This window comes from Marmota monax, unplaced genomic scaffold (genome assembly GCF_021218885.2).
Source record: "Marmota monax isolate L192 unplaced genomic scaffold, Marmota_monax_Labrador192_F-V1.1 WCK01_AAM20220418_F8-fsc00250, whole genome shotgun sequence".
NCBI classification, from domain to species: domain Eukaryota; kingdom Metazoa; phylum Chordata; class Mammalia; order Rodentia; family Sciuridae; genus Marmota; species Marmota monax.
In genome coordinates this window covers 630,997-649,944 of record NW_026693876.1, presented here as the reverse complement: position 1 = coordinate 649,944, position 18,948 = coordinate 630,997, and the positions used below count along the sequence as shown (strand labels likewise).

Genomic DNA, 18,948 nt, shown 5'->3' with positions numbered 1-18,948 from the left:
AGATCACATATGCAACATATGCAACCAAAACTACAAAATCCTGTCAATGGAGAGGGAGGTCCAGGAGAAAGGAATTCTCAAGAGACGGGAAGAGAAGCTCCAAGTTCTCTTTGTATCTAGCCCAGAAATAAGCATCATGAGAACAAAAGAGATGTTCTTATTATAATCCTTATCCTTAAAAAAATCTCAATCTCATAAACATATATAAATATCAAGGAATAAACTATAGTACAATGATTATGTACTAAGCAATGGTTTTGATCAAAAGAGAGTTGGATATAGTGGCAATAACTCAAAGCTATGGAATCAAGTCTGGGTCTTGGCTCCCAGTCTTCATGGATTCTTGGATGAGTCACAAGTTCTTCAGTTGGGGCCCTTCATCTTCTTATGTGTAAGATGTGGATGATTATATTTTACTTAAAGGCATTTCATGATAATTAAATATAGCATCTACCAAACAGAGTACAAGGTAGAATCCAGGCTAGATCAGTTTGAATGCTGAGTGTGTATAAATAGACAACCGTGGTGAAGCACTGGATTATATGTTGGCAATAAAATTAAGATGCAGGTATTGGTTGACTTTGGGAAAAATCAAAGTCTTTTGTAGGTGGAAGGCAAAGTTACAGATAATTTCAATGAAACATACTTGTTGCCTGATTTTATATGTGGTTTGGATTGGTCTGGGAAGGTTTGTGGGAGGTGCTAGGACATGAGTGAGACTTGTGTTGTAGGTAAGATTTGAACAGGAACAGATTTGATATTCCATATCAAAATGGGATAAAGCCTGGGGCCAGGCTGATTTAGCTCTGCATGATTGATGGTTCACATTTTCTGTGGCAAGGAAGTTAAATTAGTAATTTAGAAGACTTTTTCAAACACTGCTGGTCTTAAATGGAGCTAAGGGAAATAGCCATATAGTTTTTAAGCAGATTTTTTTTACATGGTAAAGGATACTGGAGCCCACCCTCCCTCTACCTTGCCCTGTGGATGATTTACCTGTAGGTAATTGACAGTATGTATTCTGTGCTTAGTGGAAACGAAAACACTCAAGACATGTACATTTGATTTATTGGTACAAATTTAGAAAATTTATGCCACAAGCTAACAGAAGATAAATTTTAATACCTTCTTTGCTAGATTTAACTTGGGGAGAAAAAAAAATCTACCAGCTTTTGACTATTTTAAACTTGCTACTTTGATCCATTAGTCAAAGCCAGCCAGAGTGATTTACCATCTCAGGACAATTTGTTCACTTCACTTAGAAATTAGAAATGTGTTTTGGCCAATAAATCTAAATTTATTTTGTAGTAGTCATTTTTCTTAATGGAAGTGTTTTCCAGATGTTGCCTAAGTCTAGTCGTCTGGGCTGTCTTCCAATAAATGAGGAAAGTTTGATTTCATAGGTTGTCACTGTTGATTTTGTCTAACCTTTGGACTAATTGGTTCATCCCAATGTATTTGCACTGATATATAAGACTTCCAGGACATTGGAGAAATTCATCTGTCCTTTCACGGGTAAGTATCAAAGTTAACTTGCTCTGTGGGATTAAATGTGTTTTCATTTAAGGTGCTTGCTTGAGAAAGATTTATAAGGATAGTAGTTGGAGAGTTTTGAAAAGGATAATATTTATGCAATACACCTGTTGGAAGCCTATAAATTCATATTGAGAGTTAAGGAAAAGTCAGAGTATTAACTCCACAATGTTTATTAAGTTAAATTTTACTGAAGCTGGTTATTTTGTTTCCCATTGTAGGATTTAAAGGTTACTCTGTAAGTACATGCTATACTTGGAATAGAGTTTTTAAATAAGCCCATTTTCTATTTTGGAGGGTTCTAACATATTAAAGTGCTCAATAATGTGATTGAGGTGACTTGATGACTTGTTCTGCCTAAAAGGAAATGTAGTGATCAAATATTTTCTATAGAATTCCTCATGCTGATTAAAGGTTCAAGAATGGAATGGCTTTATTATTAAACTGCATTTTGAAAGTTACTGAAACATTGGGTATAATGCACACACACATTTATTTGATGGTGAATTTAAAGAGCATTTTTCTGATACATTTATTTTATTTCCAGTGAGAGTACAGTACCGGAAAACAACCATGGAGTGGAAAATACTACCCATTTGCTTGTTGCTGCTACTTTCTGTTTTTTTGATTCAGCAAGTTTCATCTCAAGGTACCTTAACCATCAAAAATATTTTTATTTAACAACTATTGATGAGCATTCAGTTTTTGATCTTTATGACAAGAAAATGAGTTTCAAAAATTGATATTTGCCTGAGTTTAATATTGAGTATAAACTTAAAGTTATGCAAAACATGTAATATATTTGTAAGTGCTTGGGAATTCTCATCCTTTTCTCCTACATAATGAAATCTTTCAAGAAGTTTTGAGCTTTTTTGTTGCTGTTGTTGTGTTTGCAAAGCTGGGGCTGGAACCAAGGGCCTAACACGCATTATACATGTTAGGCAAGTGCTTTACTACTGAGCTGCATCCCAGCTCAGAGTTTTGGTATAAAACAATTTTTGCAGTCATTATTCCTATAGTGCCCCCAAATGTTTAAACAATTCAGACCTTTACATGGCAAAACTAAGCTGGAACTCTATAATATCTCCAAAATAACTGTAAAGAACAATATTTAAGTCACATTTTCCCCCTCTATTTTGACAAATTTTTTTCCACCAAGAAAATTATTGTAAGTAACTTAATTTGGCATCTTGTAGATCTAGGTATTATACTATATGAACATTTACAATGTTTAATGTAGCATTTTATTAGTATTAAGCATTCTTTCTTTCTTATCAGAATTATTCATCCAAATACGAACTGAAGCATCCACAAATGTCATTTTGTATTATAATATTGAACCATTCATAGTCCTCACCAGAGTCAATCCTAGATGAACAATTTTTGTTATTCATTCTTAGAGAGGGTTAAGATATATTCAGCTAATCATGTTTGCACAGTTCTCTAGCATAAGCTTTAGGTGGATTAGTGGTAATAGTTCCCAGCTTTAGACTAGCCCCTTCATTCCATTTGATGTACAAAACCCAAGAGAAGAAAAATCAAGACTCAGGATCATTATTGTGAAGTTACATTTCTTCTTTCTTTCTTTTCTTTTTTTCTTTTTTCTTTTTGTATTGGAGATTGACTCCAGAGGCACTTAACCACTGAGCCACATCCCCAGCCCTTTTTAGTTATTTTGAGTCAGGGTCATGCTAAGTTGCTTAGGGCCTTGAAAAGTTGCTGAGGCTGGTCTTTAACTTTCGATTCTCCTGCTTCAGCCTCCTGAGTTGCTGGGAATGCTCCATCTCACCCAGCATAAAGTTACCTTTTTTTTTTTAAAATTTTTTAGTCTTATTTTTTAGTTGTTGATAGACCTTTATTTTATTTATGTTTATGTGGTGCTGAGAATCAAACCCAGTGCCTCACACATGCCAGGCAAGTGCACTGCCACTGAGCCACAGCCCCAACCCCATGAATTACCTTTTTAAAGTTAACATTACTTTTCTTTTCCTTCCTTCCTTCCTTCCTCCCTCCCTCCTTCCTTCCTTCCTTCCTCCCCCCACCTTTTTTTTAACCCAGTGGTGCTCTATCATCAAGAATAATCCCAGACCCTTTTATTTTATTTTTTTCTTTTGAGACAATGTCTCGTTAAATTATTGAGGCTAGCCTCAAACTTGTGGTCTTCTTGTCCCAGCTGTTCCAAGTAGCTGGAATTCCATGTGTGTGCCACCATGCCTGGCCAAAGCAGACTTTTCTAGTAAAATAACTAAAATTCTCATGAAATCTGAACAGGAGAGATTATTGCTTGCATAGGTATAGGTGTGGAATCACTCAGATAAGATGAAAAAACACAAGCAAACCAGGTCTAGGGATGTACCTTGGTGGTAGAGTGCTTGCCTAGCAAATGCAAGGCCCTGGATTCCAACCTCAGTACTGAAAAAACACAAACACAGAAAAGCAAATATAAGTATTTAACCTGGAGTGATGGCCAGTCTGGTACCCCTAGACCCTACGCTCTCTCATAATGGTGTTCCAAGATGCACATTACCTAGATCACCCTTTCCTTTCTGATATAATTGCTTGTTCACAGAAAGTTGCACTTTCTTTTGAATAAATAAAATTAGAATTAGTGGTTGTAATTAATAGTAATAAAAAATAAAACAGACATATCATCTATGAAAATTAATTTTTTCTGGTAAAGAGAATTGATTTCTTATTTCAGAAATCTGCTAAATGTAAAAGAACAATCTTTTGGTGTTGTTTTGTCTGCTTTTCTTGCCTTCTCAACCTCTTCTTATTCTTTTTTTCTTTATATATAATATATGTATTTATATACATACACTATATATGCATTTTTATATATGTGCACATATATATGTATGCAAAAGTTCTGAGAGTTATCCCACTCTTCATTGTTTATTTGCATATTAAGACTTTAACATTCCTGGATTCTCTTTTGAGATTTTTTCAGTGTGTTGCAACATCTCTCTTTGGATTTAGGACATTGCACCTGCCAATTTCTATTGCAGAGATGGATTCCACTGTTACATTCCTGTGGTTCTCTCTCAGGGAGGCTTTTGAAGTGTTGTTTTCCAAATGGCTTTTAGAAATATTTGAGGATAATTATGCTTTTAATACAGTTTTCCCAGAAAGACTCTGTTCATAACCTTTATATTCATGCCCAGATGCTATTTCAAGGGTTCTCTGTTGTCCCCACTAAAAAAGGAGAACACCTAGCAAAGTGTGTACTGTCCAAACAAGTTTGCTTTAAACTCATCATTGGGAATAAGAGGCAACGTAACTGGGTAGGAGAAGCTTGGGTTTTAGAATCTGGTATGTCAGAGTTCAAGTTCTGGATGGGTTGTTTACTTAGAGTGACCATATAATTTATTATCCAGGGATAATAATTAATAATAATAATATATAATATATATGTATATATATAATAATAACAACTCTTTTAAGGGATACTTAAAAGAGTTCAAGAGATCAGTGTAAAATAATTAGTTGGTCTTTGACCTATTAATAGGTAATTGTCCTATAATATACATTGGAACGATTAAGTAGCTGTGTGCCATTGAGCAAGTTATTAAAATTTCTGTTTTGGCATTTTTTATCCAAAAGGGCTACTAAGACTCTCCTGGAAACATTTTCATAAGCATTAGAGACAATGTATTACTCTGTACCTGGCCCAGAGAGGCTCAATAAATGGAAGCTAGTGGTCATCACAGCCACAGCAGCTGTAGTGGCCGCCCCTCCCCAAGAAATACTGTGCTTCACACAAAGCCCTTACTTTGCCTGGTTGTCAAAGGTGTATTTATCTTTTCAGTCTAGTGAAAAATAAAGGGACATGATCAAGGTTCCATGAGATCCACCATTTGTCATCAATCATAGCCATCATTCTCAACCTTTTTCCAGTTGATAAAATTTTCCCTCGCCCATTGGCTTTATCTTCCATATTAGTTCTCTCCCTTTCTCAAAGTGGTTTGGCCATGTTTACCCTAGTATTGTATGATTTTAGATGTACCAAGCTGTGCAGGGAGATGTGGGGAAGGGTATTCTAGAGATGCCATCTGCAACTGTGATTATAACTGTCAACACTACATGGAGTGCTGCCCTGACTTCAAGAAAGTCTGCACTGTAGGTAAGTCCCGTCTCTGCTGTCGCGTAGCACTGTTCCCTGAGCCTCCCCTGTGCCCCCTTGCAGTGTGGCTTTCCCTCTGTTTCACTTCCTTTGCTTAAGTGCCTTTCCCTTCACTTGCATAAATGTCGTGGTCACTGTACCTAGGGATGGGATGACAGCCTGTGATGACTGGGGAGTGGAGGGACGCCTGGAAATATGTCACTTGCACAAAATTATTTGACTAACTTCCAGTAAAATGCCTTTGTTTTACATAAAGATTTCATACTGTGACTCAGAAGTCATTAAGTAACTAGCAATGTGTGATCTTTAACTGACACAGGGGTAATTGCTTAGTGATGGGGGCTCTCCATAGTTTCGTCAAAGGGGTTCTTGGGCATACAGTAATCTTGTCTACAACCTGACTTTTTCGTATTACATATTTTTAAATTACCTGAAAAGGACACTCTTAAATTTGAAACACCAGTGTTTAATGATGAGTTTCAGTTAAAACTCAAAGGGTCTGAATTTTAGATTTTGATGGTGTTTCACTTGAACATATTTTGGGCCATTTTGCTATCAACTTCGAAACACTTCAAACTCAATTTATGAAAATTATCATTTTGTAAAAGTCATATTTGCTTTAGAATTTGCATGTGAAGCTGGTGAATATTGTTGTATAGTTTATGTGTTGGGTAAAGAAATGATTTCAGGTAGGCCTTGGTAAGTCTCTGTACCTCCACCCAAGGCTGATTTTGAAATGAGCAGGCTTCTCTTAATATAGTCCACACCATGAGATTAGGCTGAAATCTTTCAATTCCATACCTTGCGTAGTTGCATTATCAATTATTTTTGAGCCTCAACAGTGACTCATTTATATTGAACCAGCTCTTTGGAATATAATCATAAAATTTGAGTGTTCAACTAATTTCAACCTATTACAAAGTAATGGTATTGCGGGGGATGGAAGGAACTCATATGAAAGGTTCCCAGCATTCATATATGTAAATGGCTCAGACAGCCTTAGGGTGTCCCTTAGCAACTTGAAGGACAAGTGACATTTTCCCAAATACCCTTATTTCTTTTTTGACTTAGGTTGTCTCCATTTGGACATCATCCATTGTTTATTAGATGATGTACTTCAAATTCCAAATAAAAGACTTAGAAATGCACCTTTGGAACTCTAGTCAATTATCAGAAGGGAAATGGCTACCAAATGCATAAGTATGCCTTCGTATCATTAATTCATGTGTTTGTTTTGCTCCGGGTAGAGCTTTCCTGTAAAGGTCGCTGCTTCGAGTCCTTTGCGCGAGGAAGGGAGTGTGACTGTGACTCCCAATGTAAGAAGTTTGGCAAGTGCTGTTCCGACTATGAGACTTTCTGTGAAGAAGGTAAGCATGATGGTACCCAGCAATGTTTCTCAGTAGTATAGCCAGATCTGAAGCCCTTAGCTTCACTGATGATGTCTAACCTCAGTGCACCTAAGGTCTTGATTTTATTAATGCATTAGCTGCTTAATAATAATTTTGCTCTACAAAGATGAATTAAAGAAGAAAAATATCTTCCAACAACTGCAGCCCCAGGTATTGCTCCAGGAGCACAAGAGATCGCTGGTTGAGTAATGGAGAAGACAGAGATTGAGTGTATAAGCTTTTTTCCTTCTGATGTGGTTCAATTTCAAGTTAAATCAACAGTAATCAGCTCACTTTGTGATTTCTTGTCTCATCCTAATGGTACTGACTCTACAAAATCGACTGTCCTTTGGGCCTCAGTGTTTGAATACATATTTTGGACAGAATTGACACTTTCAGCTTTTCAACAAATAAATTTATGAACTAGTTTAAGCCACTATGTTTACAGGCAAATCTATTAAGAAGTTGTTAACTGTCAGTTATAGGTAACTTCCCATTCATTCCTAAGGTCCCCTCAGTAGTTTCTATACAATTGCCTGTGAATAATGAAGTCAATAAAAAGAGATAGTTTCTTTTAAAAATCTTCTTCCTTGGTCATAAGTTCTGAAGGAATACTCTGAGTATAATTAAACCCTCCAGATTTTGCAAAAAAAAAAAAAAAAAAAAAATTTTAAATACACTTACCTAATCGATTACTTTCCATGACTGAATGTTTGCTCTTAAACCATACTTTGTTAAAATGAGGATACCTGAAATTAAAAAATAATAATAATAAATGAACAATAAATAAAAAAGAAAAAGAAAAATGAGGCTATCTGTGGAAGTCATAGTGAAAATAAGCATGTTTATATAATCTTATCATTTTATTTAAACAAGGTTGTACTTCCTGCTTCTTTAGAACAGTGGAGAAACAGTGGAAATTGTTAACCAGCAGAGTTGAGGGATATTTCCTAACTGCTCAGTGTTTTCACTGGAAAGCATTCCAAAAAGAACAGAGACAACACCCATATAATCAAAAATCTCAAAGCTCAGCACTCCTGCAGCTTTCAGAAGGCCCCATGGTGGGAGATACATATTTACTCATTATCCTGATAATGGCTTTGGCTATGAGACAGAAAATACCTAAGAATTTATTTTGGGTGGAGGATGGAGGGAGGGAAGGTGATTAGAGAGTCCTGAAGCCTTGAGAGAACATTTAAATAAGGGCCTTACTTCATGCCACCAAGTGTACAGTACTTGAGGTCTAGGCAGAACTCATGACAAAAACTGATGACAGCAAAGCCAGTCAACTTCAATTACAGAATTCAAGTGGATTTCAGGATCCCCACTGAAAATAAAGGCACCACCTACAGTTTCAGTATTTTGCTTTTAAAAGATGGCAAACTATCCTAAATCTCGCTGTCAAGTTGTTTCAGGGTTTGCTCTAGATACTGCTTATAGGCATCTAGATATCTAGAAATCCTAACAGTTCAAGAACTGAAGGAAGTCATAGCTGTCCAAGTGCTTTTGATGCTATTGAGCTCAAGAAGCTGTTTGGCCAAGATGGCTAACTGGTATGTGGCAGAGCTCTTCCTCTCTGTGGGATACTTGGCATCTTTGGGTGGGAGAAGGAAGATGGAGAGGGAAGTGGTCGGTTCATGGAGCAGTAGAGTTCTGAGATGTTTGGAGGGAGCAGGAGGATGGATCACAGCTCTTCTCTACCAGAGGGCCTCCATTGCTGTTTCCTTACCTTCCAAAAGTTCCTTTCCTTTTCTTCTGGTTTCTATTGATCAAAAATGTTCCAAGTCTTCACTTTTAGACATGAAAAGGAGAAATGTAGTGTATGTGTATATGTTTGTGGGGGCAGATAAAAGGTTAAGAAGATACACATGGAATCATTAACACTTGTTTATCTTTGGGAAGGAAAAGTATAATGTGGAAGTGTGAAATTTTCATAATATTCATGTAGAACTTTGACAATCGAAAACATTAACTGGCATCATTTGATTCAAATACATATGAAAACAAAAAAGTATAATTATTATACTCCTCAAGACCATAAATACTCTGCCATCTGCATGCAGTACTATTTTTATAATCATGGAAGGATGGCATAATGGATGAAGCTCATAGAATCATTTTTTTTTTTAAGGTGGGCAAACACCTTCAGAAATCTTGAATAAACATCTCAGTTTGCAGATGAGAAAAGTTCATGAAAGGTTAGCCTATTTGCCCAAGGTCCTAATAGTGCATGCTTAGCACTGGCATATAGGTCTACTGATTCCCGAGACTTTGCTTCTGTTATAACCTACTACAGTTTGAGAATCAATATTTTACAGCAATGCAGCCTCAGAATTAGTTGGTTTGGACTTCTCTGTGTTATGGTCTAGAGCCTTCCTGCACTGGATTTTATCAGCATCTACTCTTGAAGCCAGATGCACCCATGCTTTTTACAGTTAGCATTGCTGATGATCATAAACCAGATGTTAACTGACCTGTCTTGCTTGGCCTCAGTGCACAATCCCACAACACCACCACCTTCAAAGACTGCACCTCCGCCTCCAGGAGCATCTCAAACCATCAAATCAACCTCCAAACGTTCACCCAAATCACCAAAAAAGAAGACTAAGAAAGTTATAGAATCAGAGGAAATAACAGAAGGTAGGAAGAAGACAGAAGGTAACTACAGGAGATTTCCTAGATGAAATAACCTGTAGTGTACCAATATAAAGTATTCTCAGAGGCTAATCTTATGAGTCATGAAAGGCTCATTACACTTTTTGTTTACTTGCTTTAAGTCAGTTTAAACCAAAGTATAAATTACCAGGCATTTATCTACATAGTCTTTTTATAGTTACCAAATCCAGTAAGGGTCTAGGTTAAAGTTATAAGAAGGAATAAATCTTGCTGTAAAAAAATGGGGGAAAAAAAGGAACCCATGATTTTCTTTGCAGAGTAATTAACTCCTAAGAAATTTTGGCATATGTGGGAAAGTTGAAAGTCATATTGGTAGTGAGTGGATAAACCCAGGGCATCTTGCTTTCAACAGATGAATTAAAAAGCAGTTGATCATATAATAAAGGCAGAACACAAGCATGTAGATCAGTTATCAGCAGTTCTTACTGTATTTGAACTGGCAACTTTTGTTTTGTTTTGTTTTAAATCATAGTTGGTGTGATCAAACTTTTTATTTTATAGAACATTCTGTTTCTGAAAACCAAGAGTCCTCTTCCTCCTCTTCCTCTTCCTCTTCAACTATTCGGAAAATCAAGTCTTCCAAAAATTCAGCTGCTAATAAAGAATTACAGAAGAAACCCAAAGGTTTGAGCATTGATAAAGATCACAGACTATATCAATGCCATATTAACAATAATTTTTAAGAAGTAATGCGTGTTAGTAGAATGAAGATATTTTCATTATGTGGGGGTGGGGGTACAAAACTTCATAAAAATAATTTTAGAAAGTACCAAATGAATACTTCCTACAGGAAATTAGTGCAAAGCAGCTAAGAAGCCACGCTTGAAAGCAAAAGCTAAGATGCTGTAGCAGTGACTGTGGAACCACAGGATGGCACCAGAGATGACATGTTGTACTGAGATTCCTGTCTACCGATAGTTTTGCTTTCTTTCCCTTCCTCCTCTTTGTGTTTTTGTGTGTCCTCCCCCAGCTTTATCTTATTTAACAAACATTTTTATACTGTTTTAAGTGTTTTACCAATAATCAAGAGCCCTCTTCCTCCTTTCATAAACCTCTTCAGAAAAGCAATATATTGTCCACATTTTACACATACTCTTCATTTTCCTAATAAATTATATCTGGATGATTTTTCCTAGAGAATGTGCTAAAGAATAGGCTCTTATCTCCTGAAAAGAGATTGCCTCTGTTCTTCTCTTTGTTATTTCCTGAAATTCTAAAATATGTTCTTTCTCTAGGAAATACTGAATTTTTAAACTCTTATTTCCTAGGTGGTTGTGAAGCATCCTCTCTAGCCAAATAGCCAGATATTTAGTCTTTGAGTCATTCCAAGAATAGAGATGCACAGAGTAGAAATGCAATACATATCTGTTAAATGGAATTCATCTCAGTGAAGTGCCCTTTGGCTTTGCAGTTCTCCTGTTGGGTAGCTGCTTTGGGAACTCCTTTTTGCTGCTCTGGCATCCTAATCTCCTCTTTTGGGACTGTCAAGTTTAGCTGAGCAGGGGAAAGAGAGCACTAATAGCTCTATGTATGGGAACAGGGCTCAGCAGGAACCTATGGGAAGAATGAAGCCCATTCCCAGAGGCGAGTGCAGAGGCCTCTGAGTTAATGGGTGTAGTGACACAAGATATTGGAACTAGTTTCCTAGGGGGAAAGGGCAGCACTGTGTAATGAGGAATAAGGGTGGGGGTGGGGAAAGTGAAGAGAAAGAACATTAATGTAAAAAGATGAATTAGTATTATTGATCATTTTGGTGACTTCAGAATGGCTTCAATCTATTCATTTTCTTTCCCTAAAGTAATATTTTGAGCTGGTTATAGTGGCACAAGCCTATAATCCCAGTGACTGGGGGTGTTGAGGCAGTGAGATCACAAGTTTGAGCCTAGTTTCAGCAATTTAGCAAGACCCTGTCTCAAAATTTTTAAAAAAGGACTGGGAATGTAGCCACACACAAAAAGAAAAGCAGAAGAGAGGTTGAATATTACCATTTTATAATAAATTATAAAAGTTAGCAATATGTCCAGAAACACACAACTAGTCAGTGATAATGATCTTTATGTCACTACTGAAGGGGAAAATAAAAAAAAAAAACTTAAAAAATAACAAGATGTATGTTTTTTCCTTAGTAAACGATGACAAGAAAAAACCACCTAAAAAGGAACCTAAAAAGGAACCACCAGTTGAGGATGAAGCTGGAAGTGGCCTGGACAGTGGCGATCCCAAGCTCACCCCAACTCCTGACACTCCTACCACGCAAAACAATAAAGTTACCACATCTCTCAAGACTCCAACAATAAAGCCAGAAAGTCTTAAACCCAGTCCTCCGCCTAACTCTGATACATCCCAAAAGACATCTTCCACAGCCAATAAAGAGACAACAGTTGAAACTAAAGAGACTACTGTAACAAACCAACAGACTTCCACTAGTGAGAAACAGAAGACTACTTCAGCTAAGGAGATTCGAAGTGCAGAGAAAACATCTGGTAAAGATTTGGCACCCACACCCGAAGTTCCTGCTAAACCTACACCAAAAGCTGAAACTACAACCCCCAAGGAACCTGCACCCACCACCACTAAGAAGCCTGCACCCACCACCCCCAAGGAGCCTGCACCCACCACCCCCAAGGAGCCTGCACCCACTACCCCCAAGAAGCCTGCAACCACCACGCCCAAGGAGCCTGCACCCACCACCCCCAAGGAGCCTGCACCCACTACCCCCAAGAAGCCTGCACCCACCACGCCCAAGGAGCCTACACCCACCACCCCCAAGGAGCCTGCACCCACCACGCCCAAGGAGCCTGCACCCACCACGCCCAAGGAGCCTGCACCCACCACCCCCAAGGAGCCTATACCCACCACCCCCAAGGAGCCTGTACCCACCACCACTAAGAAGCCTGCACCCACCACCCCCAAGGAGCCTGCACCTACCACCCCTAAGGAGCCTGCACCTACCACCCCTAAGGAGCCTGCACCTACCACCCCCAAAGAGCCTGCACCCACCACCCCCAAGGAGCCTGTACCCACCACCACTAAGAATCCTGTACCCACCACCCCCAAGGAGTCTACCACCACCAAGGATCCTGCACCCACCCCTCCGGAGGAGCCAATACTTACCATACCCAAGGAGCCTGTACCTACTACACCCAAAGAGCCTGCACCTACTACCCCCAAGAAGCCTGCACCCATCCCTCCAGAGGAGCCTGTACTTACCAACCCCAAGGAGCCTGCACCTACTACACCCAAAGAGCCTGCACCTACTACCCCCAAGAAGCTTGCACCCATCCCTCCAGAGGAGCCTGCACCCACCCCCCCCAAGGAATCTGCTCCCACCACCCCCAAAGAGCCTGCACCCACCACACCCAAAGAGCCTGCACCCACCACCCCCAAGGAACCTGCACCCACCACACCCAAAGAGCCTGTACCCACCACACCCAAAGAGCCTGCACCCACCACCCCCAAGAAGCCTGCTCCTACTACTCCTAAGACACCAGCTCCAGCTACCACCATGGAGCTTCCCACTACCCCCAAGACTCCTGCTGAAGCAACTCCTGAGTTTTCTGCAGGACCCACACCAAAAGCTCCTGACAACAGTGCCAAGGAGCCCACTGTACCAACAACCAAGACTCCTGAAGTGACAACCGCTGCTGTACCTAAGATTACAACAAAAGAGACAGCAACCACAGCAGAAGAAAAAACAACTGAATCCGAAATAGCAAGGACCACCATGCAAGTAACACCCACCACTCAGGATTCATCATTCAAAACTACTACTCTTAAAACAACACCAACTGAAGAGAGTAGGAACGAACCCGAAGAATCCCGTGGACCAGAAGACACAGCTACTGATTCTAAAGCAACAACTCCTAAACCCCAGAAGCCAACCAAAGCACCCAAGAAGCCCACCTCTACAAAAAAGCCACCCAAAGCACCCAAAAAACCCACTCCTACCGAAAAGCCAAGCTCTCCGAAAGGGAAAACACCAAAAACTACACCAACTCCCCCCAAGACGACAATACCACCTATCTCTCCAAAAGCCGTGCTCCAAACCACCACCAGCCCTAAGCAAACTCCAGACTCAGAAACAGTTGAAGTTAATCCAAATAATGAAGATGCAGAAGGTGACGGAGGAGAAAAACCACACATGATTCCCAGGCCTCCTGTGCTAACTCCTATAGTTATCCCAGGCACTGATCACATAGTGAGAGGACCCAGTCAAGGCATCAGCTCCCACTCCCTGCTTTTAGGTAATAGAATTACTTTCATTTTAAAAACTGGTAATGTTAATTTATATCTATCTGAACTAGAATGCCCTAATTTACTATTACTCTGAGATACACATACTATCTAGAGCCCCAAACTTTTTACAGCTTCCCTATAGGTAAGCAGACGAAAAATCCAAGTAAACTTATCCAGTCTTTAGAAAGTCAAGTAATAACCTATGGTTAGGAATTTAGCACATCCTCCTAAAAGTACATAGAATGTCAAAAAAAATTGAGGGCTGGGGATATAGCTCAGTTGATAGAGGGCTTGCCTCCCATACACAAGATCCTGGGTTCAATCCCCAGTACCACACACACACACACACACACACACACACACACACACCAAAAAAAAAATCGAGTCTATAAAGAAAGTACAATGCAAAGCAAAAATTCTTACTTCCTTTTCCAAAACAACCCAAAGAGCAATGACTGAAAACATCAGTTCAAACATCCAATAAATGCCTAATTTATATGAAGACCAAGATAAACTTGGGCTGGGGTTCTGGCTCAGTGGTAGAGCGCTTACCTAGCATGTGTGAAGCACTGAGTTCGATTCTCAGCACCACATACAGATAAAATAAAGGTCCATGGACAACTAAAAAATATTTGGGAAAAACAAAGCAAAACAAAAACCTGGCCCAGCCTGGTACAGTGGTGCATACCTGTTATACCAGCCGAGAAAAGCTAAGACAGTAGGGTTGCAAGTTGAAGGTTAGCCTTAGCAATTTTTTGAGACCCTCAGCAACTTAGCAAGACCCTGTTCAAAATTAAAAAAAAAAAAATCAAAAAAGAACTGGGGATGTAGCTCAGTGGTAGAACACCCCAAGTTTAATCCCTAGTACCAAAAGAAAAGAAAAACAAAACCAAAAATCAAAACAACAAGATAACCTGGCCAATCCTGGTTCAAAATGTTTTTTTTTTTTTTTTTTTTAATAGTATCATCCTTAGGTAAGATGGAATTATAAAACATCACCTTTTTTTCCCTTTAAAAACAATTTTTAGTTATTGATGGACATTTATTCATTCGTTTATCTGTATGTGTTGCTGAGAAATCAACTCACACATGCTAGGCAAGCTCACTACCACTGAGCCAGCCCCCACCTTTTTTCACTTTTGAAATGTAAATACCTCAAACTGCTTTTTAAGAGCTTGGGTAAGTAGGAAGCAATCCTGTGACAGAGGATTTGAAAAGAACATAGTTTTCTCATTCAGATTACTTTTGTTTATTTGTTTTAGATGATACCAATTTATGCAATGGCAGACCAGTAGATGGACTGACTACTCTGCGCAATGGGACATTAGTTGCATTTAGAGGTGAGCTATGTACATACTTCTGTCTCTTCCTATTATTTTAATAGTTACAGCATTTAAGACAGCCAAAGTCTTGAGAGAGTGCTAGCAGGGTTGAACTTTCTAGAGGGGAACTTGATTGATAAACCCACTTTCACAAAGTGAGAATTCGGGAGTAATATCCCAAATATTGGATTAACAAAATCAGACACATGAAGATGTGTGGATACTATTAAGATTTTTCCTACTGTTAATATTTAAACTTCACATATGAAATGACATCAGGATTTGCAGGCTTTGCTCTATCTTTAAAAATAACATCTCACTTGTGATGCTTTCAAAGGAGTCACACTCCTTGTGAAAGAGTACCAAGAGAATAGCAATTACTATGTTTTCTGCAGACCCCCTGCTAGTCCAGTCTTCTTAAAACATATATAGATTAAATTTGAAAAGAAGCAAATCATACATAGAAGTTATGGAAATTTTAGAAGTCATTAAGTTGTTAATCCTTTAATTCTAAAAGATAAAGACACTGAAATCCAGAAAGGTGACTTTCTCTTTAAGTTACAAAGCCAAAAGTCTCTTTCTATAAAAACTATAAAACTGAAATATTTCAAAGCTTAAGTTAAATTTCAGACTTTAAGAATATTTCTACTTGGAAATATTTTAATAAGTCCCTTCTGTATCTTATTATACTTTCAGTCAGACCTATTTAACATAGTCTGTTTTTCTTTATGATTATCACTAAAGTTTTGAAAATTTTGGTTTCTTTGGGGATAGAGTTTAGTATTCAGCACATAAGTTGCCACATCTTTTTAAATTTTAGGTCATTATTTTTGGATGCTAAATCCATTCACTCCACCACCTCCACCTCGCAGAATTACTGAAGTTTGGGGTATTCCTTCACCCATTGATACTGTTTTTACTAGATGCAACTGTGAAGGAAAAACGTTCTTCTTTAAGGTAACAAAACTATACTGCTACAGAATCAACAAATAGTAACTGCAGTTTATTACAATGTAAATCACCTTAAGCTCCAGTTCAGAAGGGTTCTTCTATTTTAATGAACAGTTCTATCATCAAAATAACACAGCTTGATATTATTAATGGTATTCAAACATTCAATTAAGTTAACATCTTCTCCTTATAACTTAAATTTAAGAATGAGTTAAACATAATTTGCTCTTTTAAATATCAGGATTCTCAGTACTGGCGTTTCACCAATGATGTGCAAGATGCAGGATATCCTAAACAAATTGTAAAGGGATTTGGAGGACTAACTGGAAAAATTGTGGCAGCTCTTTCAGTAGCTAAATATAAGGACAGGCCCGAATCTGTGTATTTTTTCAAGAGAGGTATGTATTATATAATTGACAAAAATTACGAAACATTTTAAAGAATTATTACTTAGTACTGTCATTTATTACTGAGCTTACTGTCAAAAGATATCTTTAATGGCTAGAATAAAATATTTTCAATGAAAAGCTAAAAACTGAGGGCAGTAATAAGTATTTAGATCTCTTGACATGCACATGTAGTTCATCTAAGTTTTCAGGTCACTGAGATAAAGAACATCCTCATTTACTTTTGGTTAGTTTACTTATTCAACATGTATTTCATGATTCAGTGACTGTTTTGCCATTACTAATATCTAATCATATTTTTTTTTTATGAAAAACAAGTTGATTTCCTTCATGCTACAAAAGCTCTTTTCCATCTTTTTCTGGGTGGATTAATATCAACTTTACATATTCCATGGTTTTCATATTCTGTATGGTTTTCTGATATACAACAGGTGGCAATGTTCAGCAGTATGTTTATAAACAGGAACCTGTTAGAAAGTGCACTGGAAGAAGGCCTGCTATAAATTATTCCGTGTATGGAGATGCAGCACAGGTCAGGAGACGTCGCTTTGAACGGGCTATAGGACCTCAAACTCACACCATCAGAATTCACTATACACCTGTTGTTAGAGTTTCTTATCAAGACAAAGGTAACGTTTTAAGTGTTTAAAATTCCTAAACCTGAAGTAGACGCACTAGTTCCTTATAAAGTAAACCTTATGAAACACAGATCACACTGCCCTAATAATTTAAGTTTATCGATGCAAAATATATCAATTTGCCTTAGTGAATAATCAAAAACCAGTTTATTCTTTTTATGTGTGGGCAAGGAAAGCAGTTTATTCAAGTTAACCATAGTAAGTGTCATGTATGAAGTACATCTTACCAAGAGCATTCTATACAGATCTGTAATCCTCAAGACAATCTTAAAGGTAGATTATATGCCTATCAGAGGGCAAAAACTGAAGCATTGAAATTAACATCTCACCTAAATAACAGAGCTACTCAGTGAAAACAGATAAAACCCTTTGTTTGTCAAGCTCTTTCTTAGACATTGCTTTTAAGATAATGCTTTTTAATCTGACAACTTTCATTAAAAATGCAGGTACCCTCCATAATGAAGTTAAAATGAGTACGATGTGGAGAGGACTTCCAAATGTGGTTACCTCAGCTATAACACTGCCCAACATTAGACGACCTGATGGATATGACTACTATGCCTTTTCCAAGGGTAAGTCCTTAAGGAAAATCTTAGCTGCTCAAGTTGATCTCACTTGTGAAAATATGAATATAACACCTAGTTCACTGGTGACTGAAGGTGACTTCAGATATAATTCTTATTCTAACTGCTGTTAAGGGGAGATTTTTGTTTTAATTTCAGTTAAACTGTGATGGGACTGAAATCCAGTTCTACTCTACCCTTTGTGATGTTATAACATATCCAATTACTTGGGTAAAACCGATGCCTAAAACAGTATTCTACTTCTATCATCTGGAACATTTAACAGATGCCATGAAATAAGAAGGACATTCCTGAGAAACTAATTTTATTTTGAAAAGTGCAGAAATCTAATTTATTCTTCTTATGATTCTATAATATGAATGGCATCAGAATGTATTTTTTTTAGTTGTAATTGGACACAATACCTTCATTTTATTTATTTTTTATGTGGTGATGAGGATCGAATCTAGCACCTCACACGTGCTAGGCAAGTGGTCTACTGCTGAGCCACAACCCCAGCCCCAAAATATATTTTTTAAAAAAGGATAAAATAATTTTTTTTTCAGAAAAACCGTATTCTTAAATGCTTACTTCAAAAAGGAGAGTTGAACACTAAATTAATAAAAACATTTCTGATATTAAAAATGCTAAATGCTGTATTTTACATCATCAATACAATTTAGTTCATATATATTCTTTTTAATTAAAAAATAATTTCTCTTTCATTTAGATCAATACTATAACGTCAATGTGCCCAGTAGAACAGCAAGAGCAGTCACTACTCGTGATGGGAAGACCCTCTCCAAAGTCTGGTACAAATGTCCTTAGACTTACAGGCAAAGGAAGAGCCATCTAATTAAAATGAAGAAAAGGATGATCAATTTTGACATTGAAATACATTTTATTAATAAAGAGTGTTGAGATAAGCATACCAATTTAAATACAAAAATGTTTTTCAACTCGACAACCATTACACTAAAACAGATTTGACAATTTTATTCACAGGAACTATATAGTTTACAAACAATTTAATTAATATTTCCTCTATTTATTCCTCCTCTTCCTCCCATTGCATGGCTTACACCTGTAAAAGGAAACAATAAGAAAGAAA

At 37.6% G+C, this 18,948-nt stretch overlaps 2 protein-coding genes across 4 annotated transcripts in view; one reads left to right on the top strand and one right to left on the bottom strand.

Moving 5' to 3' along the window:
- Positions 1 to 1,470: 1,470 nt before the first annotated feature.
- Positions 1,471 to 18,768, top strand: Prg4 (proteoglycan 4). Of its 2 annotated transcripts, XM_046462686.2 has the most exons (13): positions 1,471 to 1,515; positions 2,081 to 2,182; positions 5,534 to 5,656; positions 6,904 to 7,023; positions 9,538 to 9,684; positions 10,222 to 10,344; positions 11,847 to 13,964; positions 15,219 to 15,296; positions 16,099 to 16,235; positions 16,471 to 16,627; positions 17,068 to 17,265; positions 17,721 to 17,846; positions 18,568 to 18,768. In XM_046462686.2, exons 2-13 carry the CDS (start codon positions 2,107 to 2,109, stop codon positions 18,663 to 18,665), a joined length of 3,501 nt encoding a protein of 1,166 aa, XP_046318642.1. In that variant the 5' UTR covers positions 1,471 to 1,515; positions 2,081 to 2,106; the 3' UTR covers positions 18,666 to 18,768. The 2 variants fall into 2 exon arrangements, with proteins under 2 accessions (XP_046318642.1, XP_046318643.1); XM_046462687.2 differs by lacking the exons at positions 9,538 to 9,684; positions 10,222 to 10,344 and having other exon boundaries at positions 1,478 to 1,515.
- The window catches only part of Tpr (translocated promoter region, nuclear basket protein), a 60,381-nt gene continuing 60,151 nt past the window's right edge, over positions 18,719 to 18,948 (bottom strand). For both annotated transcript variants that reach the window (XM_046462685.2, XM_046462684.2), the window contains exon 51: positions 18,719 to 18,921. In XM_046462685.2, the coding sequence (XP_046318641.1) occupies positions 18,866 to 18,921 (56 nt within the window). In that variant the 3' untranslated portion in view covers positions 18,719 to 18,865. The remainder of the gene's footprint in view (positions 18,922 to 18,948) is intronic.

Coding starts and splice junctions, on each gene's coding strand:
- Prg4 (XM_046462686.2), top strand. CDS start 2,107: ATGGAGTGGAAAATACTACCCATTTGCTTGTTGCTGCTACTTTCTGTT. Junction 2,183..5,533: donor TCAGCAAGTTTCATCTCAAG/GTACCTTAACCA, acceptor GTATGATTTTAG/ATGTACCAAGCTGTGCAGGG. Junction 5,657..6,903: donor CAAGAAAGTCTGCACTGTAG/GTAAGTCCCGTC, acceptor TGCTCCGGGTAG/AGCTTTCCTGTAAAGGTCGC.